Raw genomic sequence first — 20226 nt, 5'->3', positions numbered from 1 at the left:
CTCCGGTGACACACAGAGCCAGGGGGTCTCTGTCTGGTTTATTGGGGGCACCTACGGTGGGGGTGACATGCAGGGGTGACACGAGACAAACACGGCACACGCTTTGGGGGTGGCAGCTGCCCCCCACCCCGTGTCCCCCTCCCTGTGCGTGGGGTGACACCACAATGTGCCACCCGGCTGTGCAGGGGGAGCGCCCGGGGAGCTCAGGGGGCTTTGGGGGCCCCAGGGGCAGCCAAGCGGGGAGGGCACACACGTGTCCCCAAACCCCCAGCTGGGACATGGACAGGGACACGCAGGGGGGACACACACGGACCCACCAGACCCCGCCGGTGCTCACACATGTGCCGGGGGTCCCAGTGGGGGGGACATGGCAGGGACACACACACACATCGATGGGGGGGCAACACACGTGTCCCGGCACAGAGGGACCCCCCAACACACACGTGACGTCCTGGGGACAGGACACGGGGACACACCTGTGCACACACACACCTGTGCACACACACACCTGTGCACCTCCACCGGCCCGGGGAGCTCAGAGGGGCCCCGGGGGGCTCAGGGGCTCGGGAAGGAGGAGGAGGAGTAGGAAGAGCAGCAGAGTCCGACAGTCCGGGGCAGGGGGACCCCGGGGCAGGTCGGATAACGAGGGGTCCCAGGGGGTCCTGAGCCCCCTGTCAGCAGTGGGGGGAGTGTCCATGGGGGGCAGTGGCCAGAGCCCCCTGGCAGGTTATGGCCCGGGGGTGGGGGCTCCGGGGGTCCCACATCACCGGGGCCAGGAGTCCTGTGTCTCCACAGCTCTGGGGGCCCCACATCCTGGGGTCCGGGAGTTCCATGTCCCAGGGTGTGGGGGGTCCCCCATTCTGAGGTCGGGGGTCCCGGGACTCCAGAGCTCCCATGTCCTGGGTGTCAGGGGTCCCACATGCTAGGGTCAGGGGGCCTGTGGCTCCGGGGGTCCCACCTGCTGGGGTCCGGGTGTTCCAGGGGTCCCAGGTCCCAGGGTGAGGGGGTCCGAGGGCTCTGGGGATCCCCTGTTCCAGGGCTGGGGGTCCCAAGGCTCCAGGGCTTCCAGGGCTCCGGGTGGCCCACGTTCCACTGCCAGGGATCCTGTGCCTCCGGGGCTCCCAGGCCATGGTGTCCAAGGGGGCCAGGGCTGGGGGTCCCACATTCTGGGGTCTGGGGCTTCCATGGTTTCCAGGGTCTCACATCCTGGGCTTTGCGGGTCCCACATGCCGGGGCTCGAGGACTCCAGGGGTCCCAGGTCCTGGGGTCCAAGGGCTCCGGGGGTCCCATTTCCGGGGTCGGGGGTCCCGCGGCTCCGGGGGTCCCGCCGCGCCCCGGCGCTCCCATTAGCTGCCGGGGTCGGAGCAGTGTCTCTGGAGCGGGGGGGTCCCCGGGGGGGTCCCTGCGGGCGGCGGCAGCGCCCCGGGCAGGGAGCGGCGCCGCGGCGGGGGCGGCTCCAGCAGCAGCACCACGTCGGGGGCGTCCGGGGCATGCGGGGGGTGCGGGACCTGCCAGAGCCAAGGGGGGACAGAGTCAGGGGGCACAGGGGGCTCAGGACATCCCCACACCCCACACCAGGACCCCCAGAGGGTGACCTCAAGCCACAGAAGGGCTGGAGAACACGGCGATGGGCACAGAGGGAGGTGTACCCCAAATCTGGGGGACTCAGGAGTGACCCCAATCCACAGGGACACTGACAGTGGATGCCCCCCAAAGCAGGTGCCCTCCGACTCCGGGGGTCCCTCACCTGAGCGAGCGGCCGGAGGGGGGTGATGGGCAGGGGAGGCTGCAACGGCCCCGGGGGGGGCTGGTGAGGGGAGGCCACGGTGCTGTAGGCTGGGGGCACCAACACCTGGCGCTGCAGCAGGTGCACGATGGACGAGATGTCCGTGCTCAGCCGGGATTCCAGCCTGGAATGTCCACGGTGGAGCATCAAGGGCCAGAATGAAACGTGGGACCACCATCCCCACCCCTTCTGCAACCCCCCAGGGTCCCCAAACCTGCCCAGAACCTGCCCCTGCACCCCTATCACCCCTCAGGTGGGTCAGCATGGGGTGGGATCCCCCATTCCCCCTCTCCTCACTCAGGGTTATAAAGCCCCCCCCCCAAACCCCAGCACTCCCAGCCCAGCCCTCCACCAGCCCCCCAGGACCCCCAGCACCTTCCCCTGCAGCTCTATAAGCCCTTAAGGTGGGTCAGGGGCTCCGGCTTGGACAGGGGCTCCCCCATTCCTCCCCTTCCACTCAGAGTTCCCCAGACCCCTTTGGGGTGGTCAGGTTACCTCTCAGGTTACACCTGAGCCCCTCAAATTTACCTATTGAGCTGTTTTTGGAGCAGATCCAAGCGGGACTCCAGGTCGGAGCGCTGGCGGCGGGTCAGGGTCGGGGTGGGATTTGGGGGGGCCCCGTGGGAACAACGCGGGAGCTCCTGGTACTGTCGGCCCCGAGTGTCACCCCAAAAACTGAAGATGTTGGAGACCCCCGAGAAGGCCCCTGAAAAGGGGGTGGGTGAGTTTGGGGGCTGAATTGGTGGGGGAGGTTTAGGGGGGAGTTTGGGGGAGTGGGGGAAGGATGGGGAGGGGGCGTTGGGGCTTTGGGGAAGGTGTCAAACAGGGCAGGGAGGGGAGGGTTGGGGTCCCCTCGCCCATCCTGAGCCCTGCCATGCCCTCCTGAGGGGGTGCAGGGGCCAGTGCTGGGGCAGGGGTGGAGAGGGGGGTTCGGGGTTGTGGAGGAAGTCTGTAAAACCCTGGATGAGGAGGGGAGGAATGTGGGACCCCCCCACCCCATCCCAACCCCCCCAACCCACCTGAGGGGGGTACAGGGATTAAGGGACAGGTGCTGGATGTGAGCTGGGGCTCTGGAGGCTGAAGGAGGAATGGGGGTGCCAGGGTTTTTGGGAGGTCTGCAAGATCCAGAGCAGGGCAGGAAGGAATGGGGGACCCCCACCCTCCCCCTGATCCCCCACAAACCCACCTGAGGGGGGTACAGGGGTGCAGGGGCAATGCTGGGGGACCAGGGGGCTGAGGGGAGATTGGGGTACTAGAGATTTTGGGGGGTCTACTGAGCCCTGAGGGAGAAGGAGAGGAATGAAGTCCCCCTCCCACCCCGAGCCCCCCGACCCACCTGAGAGGGGGTTGCACATGTCGCTGCCCTCACGTTCCTCGGGCTCGGGGGGCACCGGGGGGGCACTGTGGAAGGGGGACAGGGCCGTGGCCCCCGGGGGAGGCGCGGGGGGCTCCTCCTCATCGCTGGAGCCGCAGCTGGAGGGGCTGGGGGGGTCCCATTCGGCCGGACCTCTGGGGGCGCCGGGGGCCTGACCCCCCCCATTGCCCCCTCGCAGCGCCCGGGACTCCCCGGGGCTGGGGGCATCTGCAGGGGACAGGCGAGGTCAGGGCGGGGGTCCCGGGGACCCTGGGGTCACCCCCGGAGGTCCCGGCCCCCCCAGCCCAGCCGGCCCCCCACCTTTCTCGGGGCGTCGGCGGAAGGAGAGTTTGCGGCGCCGGAGCCGGGAGAAGCCGCCGTCCAGCTCGTCACTGCCCGGGGAGCCGGGGATCATATTTGTCTGCGGGGACAGGGGGCACAGTTGGGGGGCTGTGGGACCCACACGCTATGTCAGGACCCCCTCAGACTGCTCAGGACCCCCCAAGTTGCTGAGATTCCTCTGCCTTGCTCAGGATGCCCCAGATCACTTGGGACCCTCCAGATTGCTCAGCCACCCACAACTTGCTCAGAACACCCCACCTTCCCCAGGACCCCCAGGCATGTTCAGGCCTCCCCCCGCACAAACCTGCTTGGAACCCTCCACTTTGTTCAGGACCCCCCTCTTTTCTTCAGGACACTCCCAGCTTGCCCAGAGCCCCCCAACTTGCTCAGCCCTTTCCAGCACTCAGGACCCACCCTAGCTCAGTCGGGACCCTTCCTGTTGCTCAGGGCCCACCAACTTACTCAGGATCCCCACCAAGCACGCCCAGCACCCTCCAACTTGCTTTGAACCCCTCACCTGGCTCAGGATCCCCCCCCAGTTGCTCAGAATTCCCCAACCTGCCCAGGAGCCCCAACCTTACTCAGGACTCCCCCAGCTTGCCCAGGACCCTCCAAGGCTACTTAGGACCCCTCAACTTGCTCAGGACTTCCCTGCCCCAGCCCACCCAGGACCCCCCAGCCTGCTTGGAACCCCCTTCTTTGTTGACTCCCCCAGCTTCCTCAGGAGCCCCCAGTTAACGTGGACACTGCAGCTTGCTCAGGATCCCTTAACTTGCTCAGGACCCCACAACCTGCTCAGGGGTCCCCCCCAGCTCCCCCCGGTCCCCCCTCACGTCGCGCAGGTTGAAGGTGATCTCGAGGGTGCCCCAGAAGCGGTCGGAGAACTCGGGGTACATGTCGAGCACCTCGAGCAGGTCCTCGCGCAGGATCTTGTGCAGGTCGCAGTAGGTGAGCGCCCGCACGTCCGCCCGCGACTTCCCGGGGCGCGTGTGGAGGTGCAGCGGCTCCCCAAAGGTGTCGTTCTTACCTGGGGGCAGGGGGTTGTTGGGGGGCACTGGGGGCGTCCCTGGGGCTGGGGGGTCCCGGGGGCTCCGATCTGCCCAGCCGCACATGCGGGTGCAGTGTGTCCCCAAAGGTGGTGTTTGTGCCTGGGGGGGCACCCCGGGACACAGGGGGGGGTCACTGGGAGGCCCCCAAGAAGGGGGAAGGTCACTCTGGCATCCCCGGGAAGGGATGGTCACTCAGGGAGCACCCGGGGCTGGGGGAGCACCCTTGGAAAGAGGGGGTGGTGTCACTGGGAGGCCCCTGAGAAAGCAAGGGGGTCACTCTTGGGTCCTCGAGAAGGACAGGGGTCACTCTGGGGTCCCCAAGAATGGATGGTCACTTGGGGAGCACCCGGGGCTGGGGGAGAACCCCAGGGGCTCAGGGGTTCAGCAGGTCCCAGCACTGCCCTGGCTGCAAGTGCAGGTGCAGCAGCTCCCCAAAGGTGTTGGTCTTACCTGGGGCAGGGGCAGGAGGGGCACTGGGGGTCCCTGAAAGCGGGGACACCCCGGGAGGTGGGAGGGTCACCCCAGGACAGTGCGGCTCCCCCAGGATGAGCTGGGTCAGTGTGGATTGCCCCCAGCACTTTGGGGACCCTGGGAGGGAGGGTGGTCACCCTGGGGGGCACTGGGGTTGTGCCTGGCACTGGGGGTTCCCAGGAGGTGGTGGATCATCTAAGGGGTACTGGGGGGCTCCCAGGAGGTGGGAGGTCACCCTGGGATGCCCCCAGTGCTGGGGGTCCCTGGGAGCCAGGGTGTTACCATGGGGACCCTCAGGCTGTGCACAGGACTGGGCAGGCCCCCGGAGACAGGGGGTCCCCCGGTGGGCAGCAGGGGGTCCCCAAGAGGTGGGCTGTTACCCTTGGGTGCACCGAGATCTGGGGGGACCCTGGAGAACACTGGAGGTGTGCCCAGCACTAGTGGGAGTGTGGGAGGCAGGGGGTCTCCCCATGGGACACTGGGGGTCCATGGGAGGTGGAGTGTCACCCAGGGGGCACTATGAGAGCCCAGAAGGTCGAGGGGACCCCGGGGGGCACTGGGGCTTCTCCAGGAGGTGGAGGGGCCCCCTGGAGGCGTTGTGGAGTCCCCAGAATTGGGGACGTGCCACATGGGGCACTGGGGAGTCCCCAGGTGGGAGGGTCACCCACAGGGCACTGGAGGGACCCCAAGGTACAAGGGGGTCCCCCACGCGGCACTGTGAGATTCCCAGGCGGTGGGGGGTCACCCTGGGAGTGCACCCAGGACACTGTGGATCCCTCAGGGGACACTGAGGGATCGTCAGGCCGTGCTGAGGGTCTCACCCAGGATGGCGACGACGACGTCCCCACGCAGGATCTCGATGGAGCCGCGGGAGATGAAGTAGAGCGCGGTGAGCACGTCCCCGGCGTGCACCAGCGTGTCCCCGGGGGGCGCGTGGGTGGTCTTGAACTTCATGGCCAGCGCCCGCAGGCAGCCCTTGGTGGCCCCCCGGAACGGGGCACAGTTCTGCAGCAGGCTGCGGTTCAGGTGCAGGCAGATGTCGGCCTGCAGGCACTCGGGGAACCCCTTCAGCACCTGGTGGGGCACAGGGGGTTACCTGGGAGGGAACAGGGGTTAGGGGGAGTCACAGGGGTCAGGGAGCATGGCAGGTTTTGGGGGGTAGGGGGTGTCACCATGTTCATGTCGATGTTGTTGGTGTAGGACCAGCACTGCTGGAAGCACTTCCTGAGCAGAGGGGGCTGAAGATCACGGGGGATTTAAGGGGTCTCTGGTAGTCCCCAGAGCCGTCCAGGGGGGGTTCACTGCATTCACGTCAGTGCCATTTTTGTACGACCAGGTGTGCTGGACATACTCGAGGCGTGAGGAGCCAGGGGACTGTGGCAGGTCCTGGAGGGCCCTGGCAGGTTTTGGGGGTCCAAGGGGTCTCACTGCATTCATGTCAATGCTGCTGGTGCAGGACCAGGACTCCTGGAAGCTCCCCCTGAGGAACAGGGGCCTGAGGGGATTTTAGGGGTCCTTGGTGGGTTTGGGGGGGATCTCACTGCATTCACATCAATGCCATTAGTGCAGGACCGGGAGTGCTGGAAATATCCTCGAGGAGTGGGGATTCTGGGGGGCCATGGGGGGTTTCGGGGGGATGCGGTGGGTTACAGGGCCCCTTGGCAGGTTCTGGGGGTCCCAGGGGTCTCACCGCGTTCATGTCGATGCCGTTGGTGTAGGACCAGGCGTGCTGGAAGTACTCCTCGAGCCGCTGGCGCAGCGGGTTGGGGATCTGGTGGAAGCGGATGAACTCGCGCACCCGCAGCATCTGCGTGTGGTACCGCGCGGTGCCCGAGTACAGCCGCTGGATGATGGCGGACACGTTCCCGAAGATGCTGGCGTACATCAGGGCTGGGGGGGACACGTGTCAGGGGCAGTCTGCACCCCAACCTACCCCCCACCCCCCACCGCCACCCCCGGCGTCCCCATGTCCCCCAGTGCAGGCGCTGGATGATGGCAGACACCTTCCCACAGATGTGGGATCACATCAGCCCTGGGGAGAGGGCAGGTCTGGGTGGGGGGGGAACCTCTGCACCTCCAAACCCCTCCAAACCGCCCCCCACCACTGCTACCAGGGCTGAGACTCGGGGTACCTGTTGGCACAGAGGTCTTTATCATCCCAGCAGTGCCCATTGTCACGGGGGAGGCCCATTGTCACAGCATTCCCATCACCACGGGATCCACATTATCACCAGGGGATGCCCATTGTCATGAGGGTTCCCATCATCATGGGGGGTGCCCAAAGTCACGCGGGTCCCCATCATGATGGGGGTGCCCAAAGTCACAGGAGTCCCCATCATCATGGGGCCTCCACTGGCACAGGAGGTCCCCATAATCACAGAGAGTGCCCATCATCACAAAGTCCTCCTTGTCTCGGTGGTCCCCATCAGCACAGGGCACCCATCACCACCGTGAGCGCCCATTGCCACAGTGGTCCCCATCAGCACAGGGGTCCCCACTGTCACTGGGATCCACATTATCATGGGGGGCCACATCATCACAGAGGGGTGCTCAGAGTCACAGGGGTCATCAAGGGACTTCTCAGACTCCTGGGCCCACCCAGCCCCCAGCATTGCCAAGGCCACCACTGACCATGTTCCCAGATGCCACATCCACAGGCTTTTAAAACCTCCAGGGATGGGGACTTCACCGCTGCCCTGGGCAGCTGTGACAGCATTGGACAACCCTTCCCAGGAGAAATTGTCCCAGTACCCAACCTGAACCTCCCTGGCACAAACTTGAGGCCATTTCCTCTCATCCTGTCCCTGTTCCCTGGTGCAGAGCCCGAATTCCCGCCGGCTTCCCCCTCCTGGCAGGGATTGCAGAGCCAGAAGGTCCCCCTTGAGCCTCCTTTTCTCCACCTGAGCCCCCCCAGCTCCCTCAGCTGCTCCTGCTGCTCCAGCCCCTGCCCAGCTCTGTTCCCTGCCCTGCACATGCTCCAGCCCCTTAATATCCTTCTTGTCATGAGGGTCCCATAACTGTCCCCAGGATTCCAGGTGGGGCCTCAGTGGTATCTCCAGTACAGGAGATGGTCACTGCCCTAGTCACACCATGGTGACACAGTCCACGTGCCATTGGCCTCTTGCCCACCTGGGCATACCTGGGCTCTAGTCCAGACACTGGCACCAGCATTCCCAGGGCCTTTTCCACCTTTCCAGATGCTCTGCCCCATACCTGCAGCATTGCACGGGGCTGGCGTGATCTCAGGACAGGACCTGGCATTTGCTGACCCTCATGCAGGTGTCCCCAGTCCATGGATTCCACCTGCCTGAATTCCTCTGCGGAGCCTCCTGCCCCCAGCAGAGCCACACTCTGCCCACGAGTGTCACCCTGGACACGCCGAGGCGCCCGCGGGTCCCCTCAGATGGAGCATCAGTGAAGGTGTCACACACACACAAGTGTCACACGTGCATCTCTGTCACACACAGGTGTCACACATACACCTGTGTGACACATGCACCTCTGTGTCACACACACACACACACACACACACACACACACCTGTGTCACACACACACAGGTGTCACACATACACCTGTGTCACACACACATACACCTGTGTCACACACACACAGGTGTCACATACACGTCCCTCTGTGTCACACACACACACACCTGTGACACACACACAGGTGTCACACATACACCTGTGTCACACATGCACCTCTGTGTCACACACACACACACACACACCTGTGTCACACACACACAGGTGTCACACATACACCTGTGTCACACACACATACACCTGTGTCACACACACACAGGTGTCACATACACGTCCCTCTGTGTCACACACACATACACCAGTGTCACACACACACACAGGTGTCACACATACACCTGTGTCACACACACATACACCTGTGTCACACACACACACACCTGTGTCACACACACACAGGTGTCACATACATGCCCCTCTGTGTCACACACACAGGTCTTACACCCACATACACTTGTGTCACACACACACAGGCGTCACTCAGACACACACACACACAGAGGTGTCACACACACACACATAGAGGTCTCCCCCCCAACCACTCACATCCTCTTAACATGATACAGATGGAGAAGATCTTGGAGCTGGTGTTGGAAGACAGATTTCTGAAGCCCACCAAGGTTCTCACACACACCTGGATGCTCACAAAGGTGTCACATACACACACATGCACAGGTACCCCCATAGACACACAGGTGTCACAGGTGTCTCCCCGGTCACTCACACCTGATCAACTTGATGCAGATGGAGAAGATCTTCTTGGAGTTGATGCTGGGGGACATATTGCTGCAACCCCCCAGGGTTCTCACACACTCAGGTGCTCACACACCCCCCTGGACGTTCACACCTGTGCTCTCACACACACAGGTGTCACAGGTGTCCCCCCGGTCACTCACATCCAATCAACATGACACAGATGGAGAAGATCTTCTCGGAGTTGGTGTTGGGGGACACGTTGCCGAAGCCGACGCTGGTGAGGCTGCTGAAGGTGAAGTAGAGGGCAGTGACGTACTTGTCCTTGATGGAGGGCCCTCGGCGGGGGTCGCTGCCGTTGAGGGGCTTGCCGATCTGCTGGCCCAGGGCGTGCAGCCAGCCCGTGCGCTGCCCCTCCACGTTGCCGATGGCGTACCAGATGCAGGCGAGCCAGTGGGCGATGAGGGCGAAGGTGCACATGAGCAGGAACAGCACGGCCGCGCCGTACTCCGAGTACCGGTCCAGCTTCCGCGCCACCCGCACCAGCCGCAGCAGCCGCGCCGTCTTCAGCAGCCCGATCAGCGTCGTCGTCTGGGGGGGCAGGAAAGGGGGTCACTGGGTGTAGAGACACCCCACGGACCCACGGAAGGGTGAGGGGGTTCCTGACCCAACTCAGGCAACGCCAGCCCCCCATCCCCTCTCCCCACATCAGCAGCCTGATCAGTGCCATCATCTGGAGGTGACAAAGAGGGGAAAGGGGTTAATGGGGAAGAAATACTCCATGGGACCTGGAAGGGTTGGCCATCCCGTCCACACCAGCAGCCCTGGAAGGGCAAAGGGTGGTCTGGCTTCCTGCCCCAACCCAGGACCTCTGTCCCTCTGCCCACATCAGCCCCAGGTGCCCCCAGTGCCCCCACCCAGAGCAAAGGTGGTCTGAAGAGGACATGGTGGTCACCAAGGGTATTGCGGGTGTCCAGGCCTGGGGACACATGTGGGATCCCTGAGCATCACCCCATGGGAGGACTCAATAGCCAGGGAACAGCACCCCCTGCCCTGGTGCCCACCATGACACATGTGGGACCCTAAGGAACCACCCCATGGCAGTGTGGGCACCCATCCTTGGCCTGGGGGCACAGGTGGGACCTCAAGAAAAAACCCCAGCACCAAAACAGCACTGCCCAGCCAGGGCACAGCCTAGCCAGTGCCACCACATCTCCGTGTCCCCAAGTGTGTCACCTCCTCGGAGCCGGAGCCAAAGATGAGCAGGTCGAAGGGGATGGCGGCCACCATGTCAATGAGGAACCAGCCCTTGAAGTAGTGGATGGCAATCTTGGCGGGGTGACTGACCACCTCCTCGTTGGAGTTGACGTAGGTGGTGCGGAAGTTGATGAGGATGTCGATGATGAACATGATGTCCACGATGAGGTCGACCACGTTGAGGGGGCTGCAGGAGTAGCCGCAGTGGTGCCGCTGGGCCTCCTCCGAGTCGCTGAGCAGGAAGGCAGCAGAGTAGGGTGTGAAGATGGCTGTGTAGATGACCAGCAGCAGGATCAGCCAGTCCCACACCGCCTTGAAGGGGCTGTAGTGCAGGATGGTCCAGCGGTGGATGCGCGGCGCCTGCAGCTTGTACTCGGGGAGCACATCAGCACCCAGCGACAGCACCTGGAGGGCACAGGGGGGTCAGTGCTGCACCCCAACACCACACAGCACTCAGCTCACCTGCACAGGTAGAGGTGGCACTTGGACACATAGGTCAGGAGTGGCCTTTGCCACACTGGGTTACAATTGGGCCTTGACCAGGTTGGGTCAATGTTGAACCCAAGGTCTTATGAGTCCTTTACAACCTCAACAGTTCTGTGACTCTCTGGGGGTGAGGTGGGACCCCAACATGGGTGTTCAGAGGTGTGGGGGGACCCCAATACAGAGAGACCCTGGGGCGGGTGATGAGGGGTGCACAAGGACCCCAACATGGATAACAAGGGGTACAGAGGGCAGTACAGGGGGCTCAGTGTTGCACCCCAACACCCCACAGGGCTAAGACCGCCAGCCCAGGCAGAGCTAGTGCTTGAGGACATGGGGCCAGGGGTGGCCTTGGCCATGTTGGGTCAACAGTGGACATAATGGTCTTAAGATTAACAGTTTTGTGACTCTCTGAGGTGCAGAGGGACCCCAGGGTGGGCAGTGAGGGGTGTGGGAGAACCCCAGTGCAGAGAGACCCCAGTGTGAGCCACAGGGACCCTGACATGGGTGATGTGGGTGCAAGGGAACAGCTGAAAGGCATGACTGGGACGAATTTCCCACCACTGTGGAGTCACCTCACAAATGCCTCCTGCCCCGCAGAAGCCACTGGGCACTTCCCACCCCAAACACCCACAGACATAACGCTGCCCTGTGCCCTTCACCCTGTGCCCCTGTCCTGTCCTGCCACTTCAGCCATCCCCTGCAACTCCATCCAGTGGGGGGGCACAGACAACCCCCCTGCACCTGTATCAGGAGGGCATGGACCCCCCTCCGGCCACCCCTGGCATCTCCATCAGGGAGGCACAGACCCCCCTGTGCCTCCTCTTCCCCACGAAGAACACCCAGCACAGCCTGGGGGTGTGACCCCAGGGGTTCCTGGGCATCCTTGGGGTGTCCTAGAGGGTTCCCTTCCCTCCCTGCCACCACAGGGACTGTCACCATGTGCAGCCCCACAGCTCCGGTAAGAGATGACAGGAGGTGATCCACAGCCCCTGTGCCACACGGGGGTCACTGTCCCTCAGCTCCCCACTGGGGTCTCCTCCCCTTGTGACTCCCCCACCCCACCCATGCCCATCAGGGGGCTCCCACCCACCATGGCATCACAGGCACCATCACCCCATACCCATGGGCCCCCCAACCCTGGGAGCAGCTCTTGGGGAGCTGGGGTGGTCCCCGGGATGGGGGCTGGGTGGAATCCCCAGTCATGCAGGGCTCACACTTCTTGTAACCCCCAAACCCCTCCAAACCAGTGCCAGGGACGCAGCCCGAGCCTTTTACGGCCACTGCCAGGTCACGGGTGGGCACGGTGCCCCCTCCCCTGCAGCACCACCCACCGCCCCCCCACGCCGGACCCCCGGGGTGCAGTACCGGTACCTTCTCCTCCTGTCCATGCCCGGTGCCATCGCGGCGCAGCCCCAGGCAGGTGCCACAGAGGGAGACCCCGGGCATGGGGCTGGGGCGGGTCCCGGGCCGAGGGGGCGCAGGGGGGGTGCCCGGGAACTCCTGGAGCAGCTGCAGGAGCGCGGGCAGCATCCTCGGGCCGGGGGGCACGGGGTCAGCCCCCACCGGCGGGTGGGCACCAGGGACCCCTGTGCCCTGGCCCTTCACCCATCGCAGTGCCCGGGGATCCCCGGCAGCAGTGGGGACCCTCAGCGGCTGGGAAGACCCTCAGTGGCGGGGGGGAACCCCGGCATGGCAGGGCCCCCCGGCGTGGAGGGCCCCCCGGCGTGGAGGGACCCCCGGTGTGGAGGGACCCCCGGCGTGGAGGGACCCCCGGCGTGGAGGGACCCCCGGCGTGGAGGGACCCCCGGTGTGGCGCACGCCGGCCACGCTCTGCCGGAGCAGACAGGAATTATTGGGGCGGAAATTTTTCCCAGGCTGCTCCGCTGCCGCCGCCACGGCCAGGGTTGCCCCCCCGCCCCCCCCCACCAGCCCCCTCCAGGCCCCCCTGGCACATGGTGACACGTGGCGACATGCGGTGACACACCAGGGGGGTTGGCGTGTGTGAGTGACACGGCGGGGACACCAGTGTGGCTGTGGGTGCCTGCGGGCGATGTGGCAGCAGGTGTGACATGTCACGACGACCCCGGCACCCCACTGGCCACGCCTGTGCCTACCCAGGCAGCCAATGGCACTGGCACCTGTGCCAGGTGTGGGGAACGAGGCCAGCCCCGGGCAATGAGCCGGGCGTCAAGGGGCACAGACACAACACAAACATACCAGGAACACATGAACGTTGTTGTGGGAACATCACACACCTGTGCCTGGCACAGAGAGGACAGAGTCGGCCCTGTGGTGGGGAGCAGGTGACATGGGACACAAACACACCACGAACACGTGAGGACACGCCAGAAAAATCCCCCACCTGCACGGTGCCCATGGGTCAGGACATGGTTTCTGTCCTGCCAGCTCAGCCCAAACGGTCCCCCGCTGCCACCACCCTCCCCTGGGTCACAGGGCCAGGGGATGTCCCTGGGGGACATGGGGCCCCTGTCACTTCCATCCCCAGGAGCCACCAGCCTCGATGGCCTCATGGAGCAGCGGGAACAGCCATGTCACTGCAGAACAGCCACGTGATGTCCCATGTGGTGACAGCACTGGGACGCGGTGCTGGGGGCACACAGTGACAGCACGGGGGTACAGACCGATGGCACCAGACACGCAGAGATGGCACCAGGACACGCAGTGACACACAGTGCCAGGGACGCGCAGTGGTGGCACCAGGACACGCAGTGACACACAGTGCCAGGGACACGCAGTGATGGCACCAGGACACGCAGTGACACACAGTGCCAGGGACACGCAGTGGTGGCACCGGGACATGCAGTGACACGCGATGATGGTGCTGGGACATGTGGTGACACGCAGTGCCCGGGACACACAGTGGTGGTGCTGGGACACACGATGACAGCACTGGGACACACGATGACAGTGTTGGGATATGCAGTGCCTGTGACACGTGGTGACATGCGATGACAGCACTGGGACACACAGTGACAGCTTGGGGACACGTAGCAGCTCCTGCGTCACCTGCTGCCACCCCCACGTGGGGGATTCCCGCTGCCACTGTGTCCCCACACGCCGTGTGGTGGAGGGACAAGGCCGCGTGTGGCCCATGTGCGGGAGGTCCCAGTTCCCACAGTCCCTCCTGGGGTCTGTGTGTCAAATGCCCCACGTGTCCCCCAGGCGAGTGGCAGGTGCCACGGGGTCATCTGAGGTCATAGGGACCCTGGGGACACAGGGGGTGTGACAGGTACTGTTCGACAGAGCTCCAGTGCCCCAGAGGGCGGGGGGGGTGTCCCTGGAGGGGACTGTGGAGTCTCTGGGAGGGTCCTACGGGGGGAACCCCCAGTGGCCCCTTTGGCTGCGATGTGACTGGGGACAGGGAGTGATGTGGGTGGCACAGCAGGGTGGGGGGGCCGGGGGGGGGGAGGGCACATGGGGCACAGCAGGGTGGGGGGACCGGAGGAAGGAGGGGAACAGGGGGGAGAGCAGGGTGGGGGGGGGCAGGGAGGGGCACAGGGGGCACAGCAGGGTGGGGGGACCGGAGGAAGGAGGGGCACAGAGGGGACAGCAGGGTGGGGGGGCCGGGGAGGGGCACAGGGGGCACAGCAGGGTGGGGGGACCGGAGGAAGGAGGGGCACAGAGGGGACAGCAGGGTGGGGGGGGCCGGGGAGGGGCACAGGGGGCACAGCAGGGTGGGGGGACCGGAGGAAGGAGGGGAACAGGGGGGACAGCAGGGTGGGGGGGGGCAGGGAGGGGTACAGGGGGCACAGCAGGGTGGGGGGGCCGGGGAGGGGCACAGCAGGGTGGGGGGACCTGAGGAAGGAGGGGCACAGAGGGGACAGCAGGGTGGGGGGGCCAGGGAGGGGCACAGGGGGCACAGCAGGGTGGGGGGACTGGAGGAAGGAGGGGCACAGAGGGGACAGCAGGGTGGGGGGGGCCGGGGAGGGGCACAGGGGGCACAGCAGGGTGGGGGGACCGGAGGAAGGAGGGGCACAGAGGGGACAGCAGGGTGGGGGGGCCGGGGGAGCACAGAGGGGACAGCGGAGGGGGGGGCCGAAAGAAGGAGGGGCACAGGGGGGACGGCAGGGTGGGGGGACCGGAGGAAGGAGGGGCACAGGAGGGACAGCAGGGTGGGGGGGGGCCGGGGGGCGGCTCCTGCCACCAGCCGCTCCTACCGCTAAATTTATCGCAGCTGCCACGGCAAAGTGGGACAAATCCCGGCCGGCGGCGAAGCGGAGGGCGGTGCGGGGGGCAAGGGTAGGGGGGCCCAGGGCCTGCAGAAGCTCTCGGGAGTGGGGAGGGTCCTACGGTGCACAGGGGGAAACCCCGGACCCCCTGGACCCCCCTGCTGGGCACCACCGGCCCCTTCCCCGACACATGCGGACGCTCCGGGGAGGAGGGGGGGGCACACACATCCCACCTGGATGCCCCCCATGACCCCCATTTGGGGACCCCCCAGCTCTGCGGCAGCTGTGAAGGAATGGATGGTGAGGGGAGAGAGACCAGAACTCCCATTCAGTTACAGCCCCCCAGAATACACCCCCACCTCATCAGCTCCCAGATACACCTGTCAACCATCCCAAAACTCCACCCCCAGCAGCTGGTTAAGCCCCCCAGTTCAGTGCCATGCCAGCCCCGGGGGGTGCACAGCCGGGGCTGGGGGACCATCCTGGTCCCCCATGACACCCAGTCGGGGGGCCCCCAGCCCACCAAACGGTGGGGACACCTCCCAGTCTGGGGACAGGCCCCAGCTCCTCCATGTCCCCCAGCCATGGTGACAGCACCCGCTCCCGGCCCGTGCCATGCAGGGACCTCCCCAACACAAGTGGGACCCCCAGTGAGTGTGTCACGATGGGGCCAATATGCGGAGACGTTCCGACCCCCCGCCGGGTGCTGCCCCCGCCCCAACACCCGTCAGTCACGGTGACACAGATGGCGGCGGTGCCGGTGACACGTTCAGCGACACGCAGTGACACGTTCCGCCCCGGTGACGCGTCCCCAACACCTGCGGTGGCACCGACACCCCCGCCCCCCCGGGACACCCGGCGCCGCACCTGCCGCGACCCAGACACCTGCGCCCACGGCGCACCCCAAATACCCCGGGCCGGGCTGGGGGGGCGGCACCCCCCGGGGCACCAATACCCACCCCGGGGCACTGACACACCCCATGGCATCCTGACTTACCCCCCCCAGCACCCTCCAGGACACCGACACCCCCCAGCACCCTCCAGGACACCGACACCCCCCAGTACCCCTTGGGCACTGACACTGCCCTCTGGCACCCCCCAGGGCATCCACAGCCCCCTGGCACCCTGACAAGCCCCCAGCACCCCTGAGCACCCCAACACTCCCACGACACTCCCATGGCAGAACTGCCCAGCTCGAATGCAGTGTCTTCCCTGGCCTCCAACAAGGACCTCCTGGACCCCCAACACCTGCTCTAGCAGGTGACCCCAAACCAGACCCCAACACGTGTACAAGTGCCTGACACCTGCCCCACAGACCCCCAACATCCACACCTACACATGCACTGGCCCCATGCGCCCAGGTCCCCCACACCAGCACCAGCAGGTGCCCGACAGCCACAGACCCCCAACACCCACACCAGTACCTGACAACCACCCCACAGCTGCCCCACAGACCCTCAACACCTGCACCAGCAGGCACCAAATATTCACAGACCCCCAACATCCACATGGGCACTCAACATTCATTCTGGCAGGTACCCCACACCTGCCCAGGCACCCCACACCTGCCCAAACATAGGCCCTGCCACCCACACACTCATCCCAGCAGGTTACCAGATCCCCTGGGCCCCACACACCTGGACATCAACTCCCACCTTCATCACTGACTCCGGGGGTCTGGGACCCTCAGGGACACCCACAGCCAGTCAGACACCGATCCCCCATGACACCACTGTGACCACACAGGTGTCACTCAACGAGGTCACCACTAGGGCAGCACTGACCATTGGCTGGATAACACCTGGCTCCAGTGACACCTGGTCGTGGTGAGGACACCCTGACACAGGGGACACCCCAACACTGCAGACACCCTGACACAGAGGATACCCCAATAGCACAGACACCCTAATGCTACAGACATCCCAAGAGTGGGGACCCCTTGACACTGAGCACATCCCAACACCCCAAGAGTAGGGACCACTCCCCACCTCACTGTCCCCTCAAGGGTGGCACAGGGGGTACTCACATCGCTGAGCTGTGGTGTTGTGGTGCCCTCGGGACCCCCTGACATGGGCACGGGGGACACGCGGCCACCCTGGATGTTCAGCGATGGTGGCACCCACTGCTGGTGGCACCCGTGGCAGGGTGGGGGATGAGCCCTGTGACAGGGTGACGTCCCCAGGGGAGGGGTGACATCCCAGGGGGCGGTGCACATGCCTCAGAATCGACCCCCACCCAGTGACGCTGGCACTGACCCACACCTGCCCCATGACGACCAGGCACAGCCACGAGACCACCCGGGACACAGCGGGGACCACCTCGGAACACAGCAAGGATCACCTGGCACATGGCAGGGACCACCTGGGACACGGTAGGGACCACCTGGGTACACAGTGAGGATCACCTGGGACATGGCAGGGACCTCCTGGGATATGGAAGGGACCCCCTGGGATATGGAAGGGACCCCCTGGGGGCACGGTGGGGACCACAACAGCCACGTGCCATCATGCCTCGCCACGCCACAACCACAGCCACCATGGCACAGCCGGACACGGCACTGGCTAGGCCTCAGCATCGGATGGGCACTGGGGGCCCAGGGGAGGGTGATGTCCCCCCCAACCCTGGGAGGGCAGTGGGGGGGCCCCGGACCCCACAGGACCCCCAGAGCCTCCCACTGCAACCCCAGTGTTCCCTCACTCTGTGTCCTCACCCTAGTGTGGAAGCTCCCCTGGGATCCCACATCAACTCACGGCAGGACAAGCCACGGGACACCCGTTCTCAAGCAGGCTGGGACACCCCGGGGAACCCCTGGCCCCCCAGATGCCCTCACAGCCTTCCAGAGCCACCTGCTGAGACTCCCGGTGCCACTCCCTGCTCAGTGTCCCCCCTACTGGGGTGGGGACAGCCCCGGGGCCCCGCGCCCACGCGCAGCAAGACAAATCGTGGGAGCCGTTTCCTCTGTGAGGGAGACCCCCCCAGGAGCCCCCGGACCCGCCCGGCGCCCCCAGAGCCTCCCGCCGCAACCCTCCATGCTCCCCCTGCTCTGTCCCTGCAATCCGGCACGGGGACACCCCTGGGACCCACCCAGGCCATGTGCGAACATGATGGACCACCCCCATAGGGACCCCCTCGGCCACCCCATGCCACCAGGCTGGACCCCGGACCCCCCCTCGGCCCCCCTCGTACCTCCAGTGCCACCAGGCTGGACCCCGGACCCCCCTCGGCCCCCCCCGTACCTCCAGTGCCACCAGGCTGGACCCCGGACCCCCCTCGGCCCCCCTCGTACCTCCAGTGCCACCAGGCTGGACCCCGGACCCCCCTCGGCCCCCCCGTGCCTCCAGTGCCACCAGGCTGGACCTCTGAACCCCCTCGGCCCACCCGTACCTCCTGTGCCACCAGGCTGGACACCCGGACGGCCCTGCGGACCCGGTCCCGCCGCTCCCCGTCGGGGCGGTCGCCGCGGTCGCCGCTGTCGCGCCGCGCCGGGGCCATGGCCGCGCTCCGGGGGTCCCCGCGCCCCCGCCGCCCCTGGCCCCGCGCGCGGCAGATGGAACGGGGCGGGACCCCCCCGAGCCCTCCCCGCGCCCGCCCCCGCCGGGCCCCCCCTGCTCCCGCCGCCGCCACTCCCCGGGGGAGGGACCGGGAGCGCCCGAGAACGGCCCCGCGAGGAAACTGAGGCACGAGGGAGATTAGAGCAGGGCCAGCCGGGGTGGGGGGTACCCCGGAACCGGTGTCCTCCCTGCCTGCCCCACGGTCACCCCCTGCCAGCCGCTGCCCCGCTGCCAGGTGCCGTCTGCAGCCCAAGGGACAGCCCCAATGCGTGACCCGCCCAGCCCCGTCAGCGGTGGGATGGGGACAGTGACGGGGATGAGGACAGGGACAGTGACGATGGAGCTGAGCTGTCCCTGGCAGCCCCGGCTGATTCACGGCTCTGGTGCACCCACGTCGCCGGTGTCCCTGGCCACTGCCCAGCCCTGGCAGTGCCCCACGGCTGCGCCCGCCCGGCCCCCTGGCCACCCCCAGCCTGGCTGAAGGGGGATCTGGGGGGCAGCGTCCTCACCCACCCGATGGGTGTCAGAGGCACCAGGGGATCCCCGCTGTCCCCAGCTCGCCATCGACAGCCAGTGACGCCTCAGTGCCACCCCCCGGCTGGTGGCACCGTGGGGCCCCCACACACCCTGAGTGGGTCTGGGGACCCCAGCCCCATCCTGTCCCCTCCATGGATCCCCACCAGAACGGGCCGGGGATCCCCAGGGGTCCCTGAGCCATGGGGATGCCATGGCCACATCAGGCCCTATCACTGTCACCCGGGGCGTGGTGACCTTGACGGGCTCTTGGCTCCAGCCCCGCTGGTGAGTCACGGTGCCGCTACTGGGACACCCCGTCCTCCAGTGCCCCCGGTCTGGGGGTCGCCGTGCCCGAGCCAGGGATACCCCCATGCTCCCGCTCCCATCTGCGCCACGTCCGTGTCCCCAGCTCCGCCCGCCTCGGGGAAGACCCACATCCCGTCCTGGTGGCGACCCCCACCCCGTTCCGGGGAGATGCTGAGTGCTCCCCTCCAGCACAGCGTGGGCACCCCGACACCCCCTCCCCAGTGCCGGGGGCAAAGCCCGCCCCGTTGACCGCGACTGTGTCCCCTCGTGCCCCTTCGCGGTGACGGCGGAGACAGGAGGGGCCGTGGCATCGCTCCCGGGGCGTAATTAATCATGGCCGAGGCAACTGAGGCTCCGTGAGGCACAGACGGGGCCGGGGGGTGAGGAGCGAGGGGGGCCCCCGCCCCAGGGGCTCCCCCGACCCCACTGAGGGTCCCGAGGCGGCTGCAGCAACAGCGAGGGGAGGGACCGGAGCCCCGGCAGCAGGGCCGGGAGCTCCCCGTGGAAACAGGGTCCCCCACGGGCCCCCTCACGTGTGCGGGCAGGTGCGGGGCCGGGGGGGCTCCGGCCGGGGGCGCGGGCAGATGCGCCGGGGCAGCGCCGGCCCCCGCCAGCTGCCGGGGACCCTGGGGACAGCCCCAGCGTGGGGCACTCAGGGATACAAGCAGCGGGTCCCCCCTC

The 20226-nt window shown here is 66.3% G+C and overlaps 1 protein-coding gene across 2 annotated transcripts in view; it reads right to left on the bottom strand.

Annotated features, from left to right (window-relative positions):
- Window positions 1-35: 35 nt before the first annotated feature.
- The window catches only part of KCNH2 (potassium voltage-gated channel subfamily H member 2), a 28862-nt gene continuing 8671 nt past the window's right edge, over window positions 36-20226 (bottom strand). Inside the window, exons 6-15 of one of the 2 annotated variants that reach the window (XM_071560330.1) lie at window positions 10476-10901; window positions 9676-9830; window positions 9443-9528; window positions 6693-6892; window positions 5824-6076; window positions 4316-4509; window positions 3462-3561; window positions 3123-3368; window positions 2315-2492; window positions 36-1508 (exon numbers count right to left, since the gene is read on the bottom strand). In XM_071560330.1, coding sequence (XP_071416431.1) covers window positions 929-1508; window positions 2315-2492; window positions 3123-3368; window positions 3462-3561; window positions 4316-4509; window positions 5824-6076; window positions 6693-6892; window positions 9443-9528; window positions 9676-9830; window positions 10476-10901 — 2418 coding nt within the window. In that variant the 3' untranslated portion in view covers window positions 36-928. Of the gene's footprint in view, window positions 1509-2314; window positions 2493-3122; window positions 3369-3461; window positions 3562-4315; window positions 4510-5823; window positions 6077-6692; window positions 6893-9442; window positions 9831-10475; window positions 10902-20226 lie in introns of both variants that reach the window. The other variant, XM_071560329.1, reaches the window with a different exon arrangement.

The sequence above is a fragment of the Pithys albifrons genome, chromosome 7, assembly GCF_047495875.1.
Source record: "Pithys albifrons albifrons isolate INPA30051 chromosome 7, PitAlb_v1, whole genome shotgun sequence".
Classification (NCBI taxonomy): Eukaryota; Metazoa; Chordata; class Aves; order Passeriformes; family Thamnophilidae; genus Pithys; species Pithys albifrons.
This window is presented reverse-complemented; position numbering and strand designations above follow the sequence as displayed.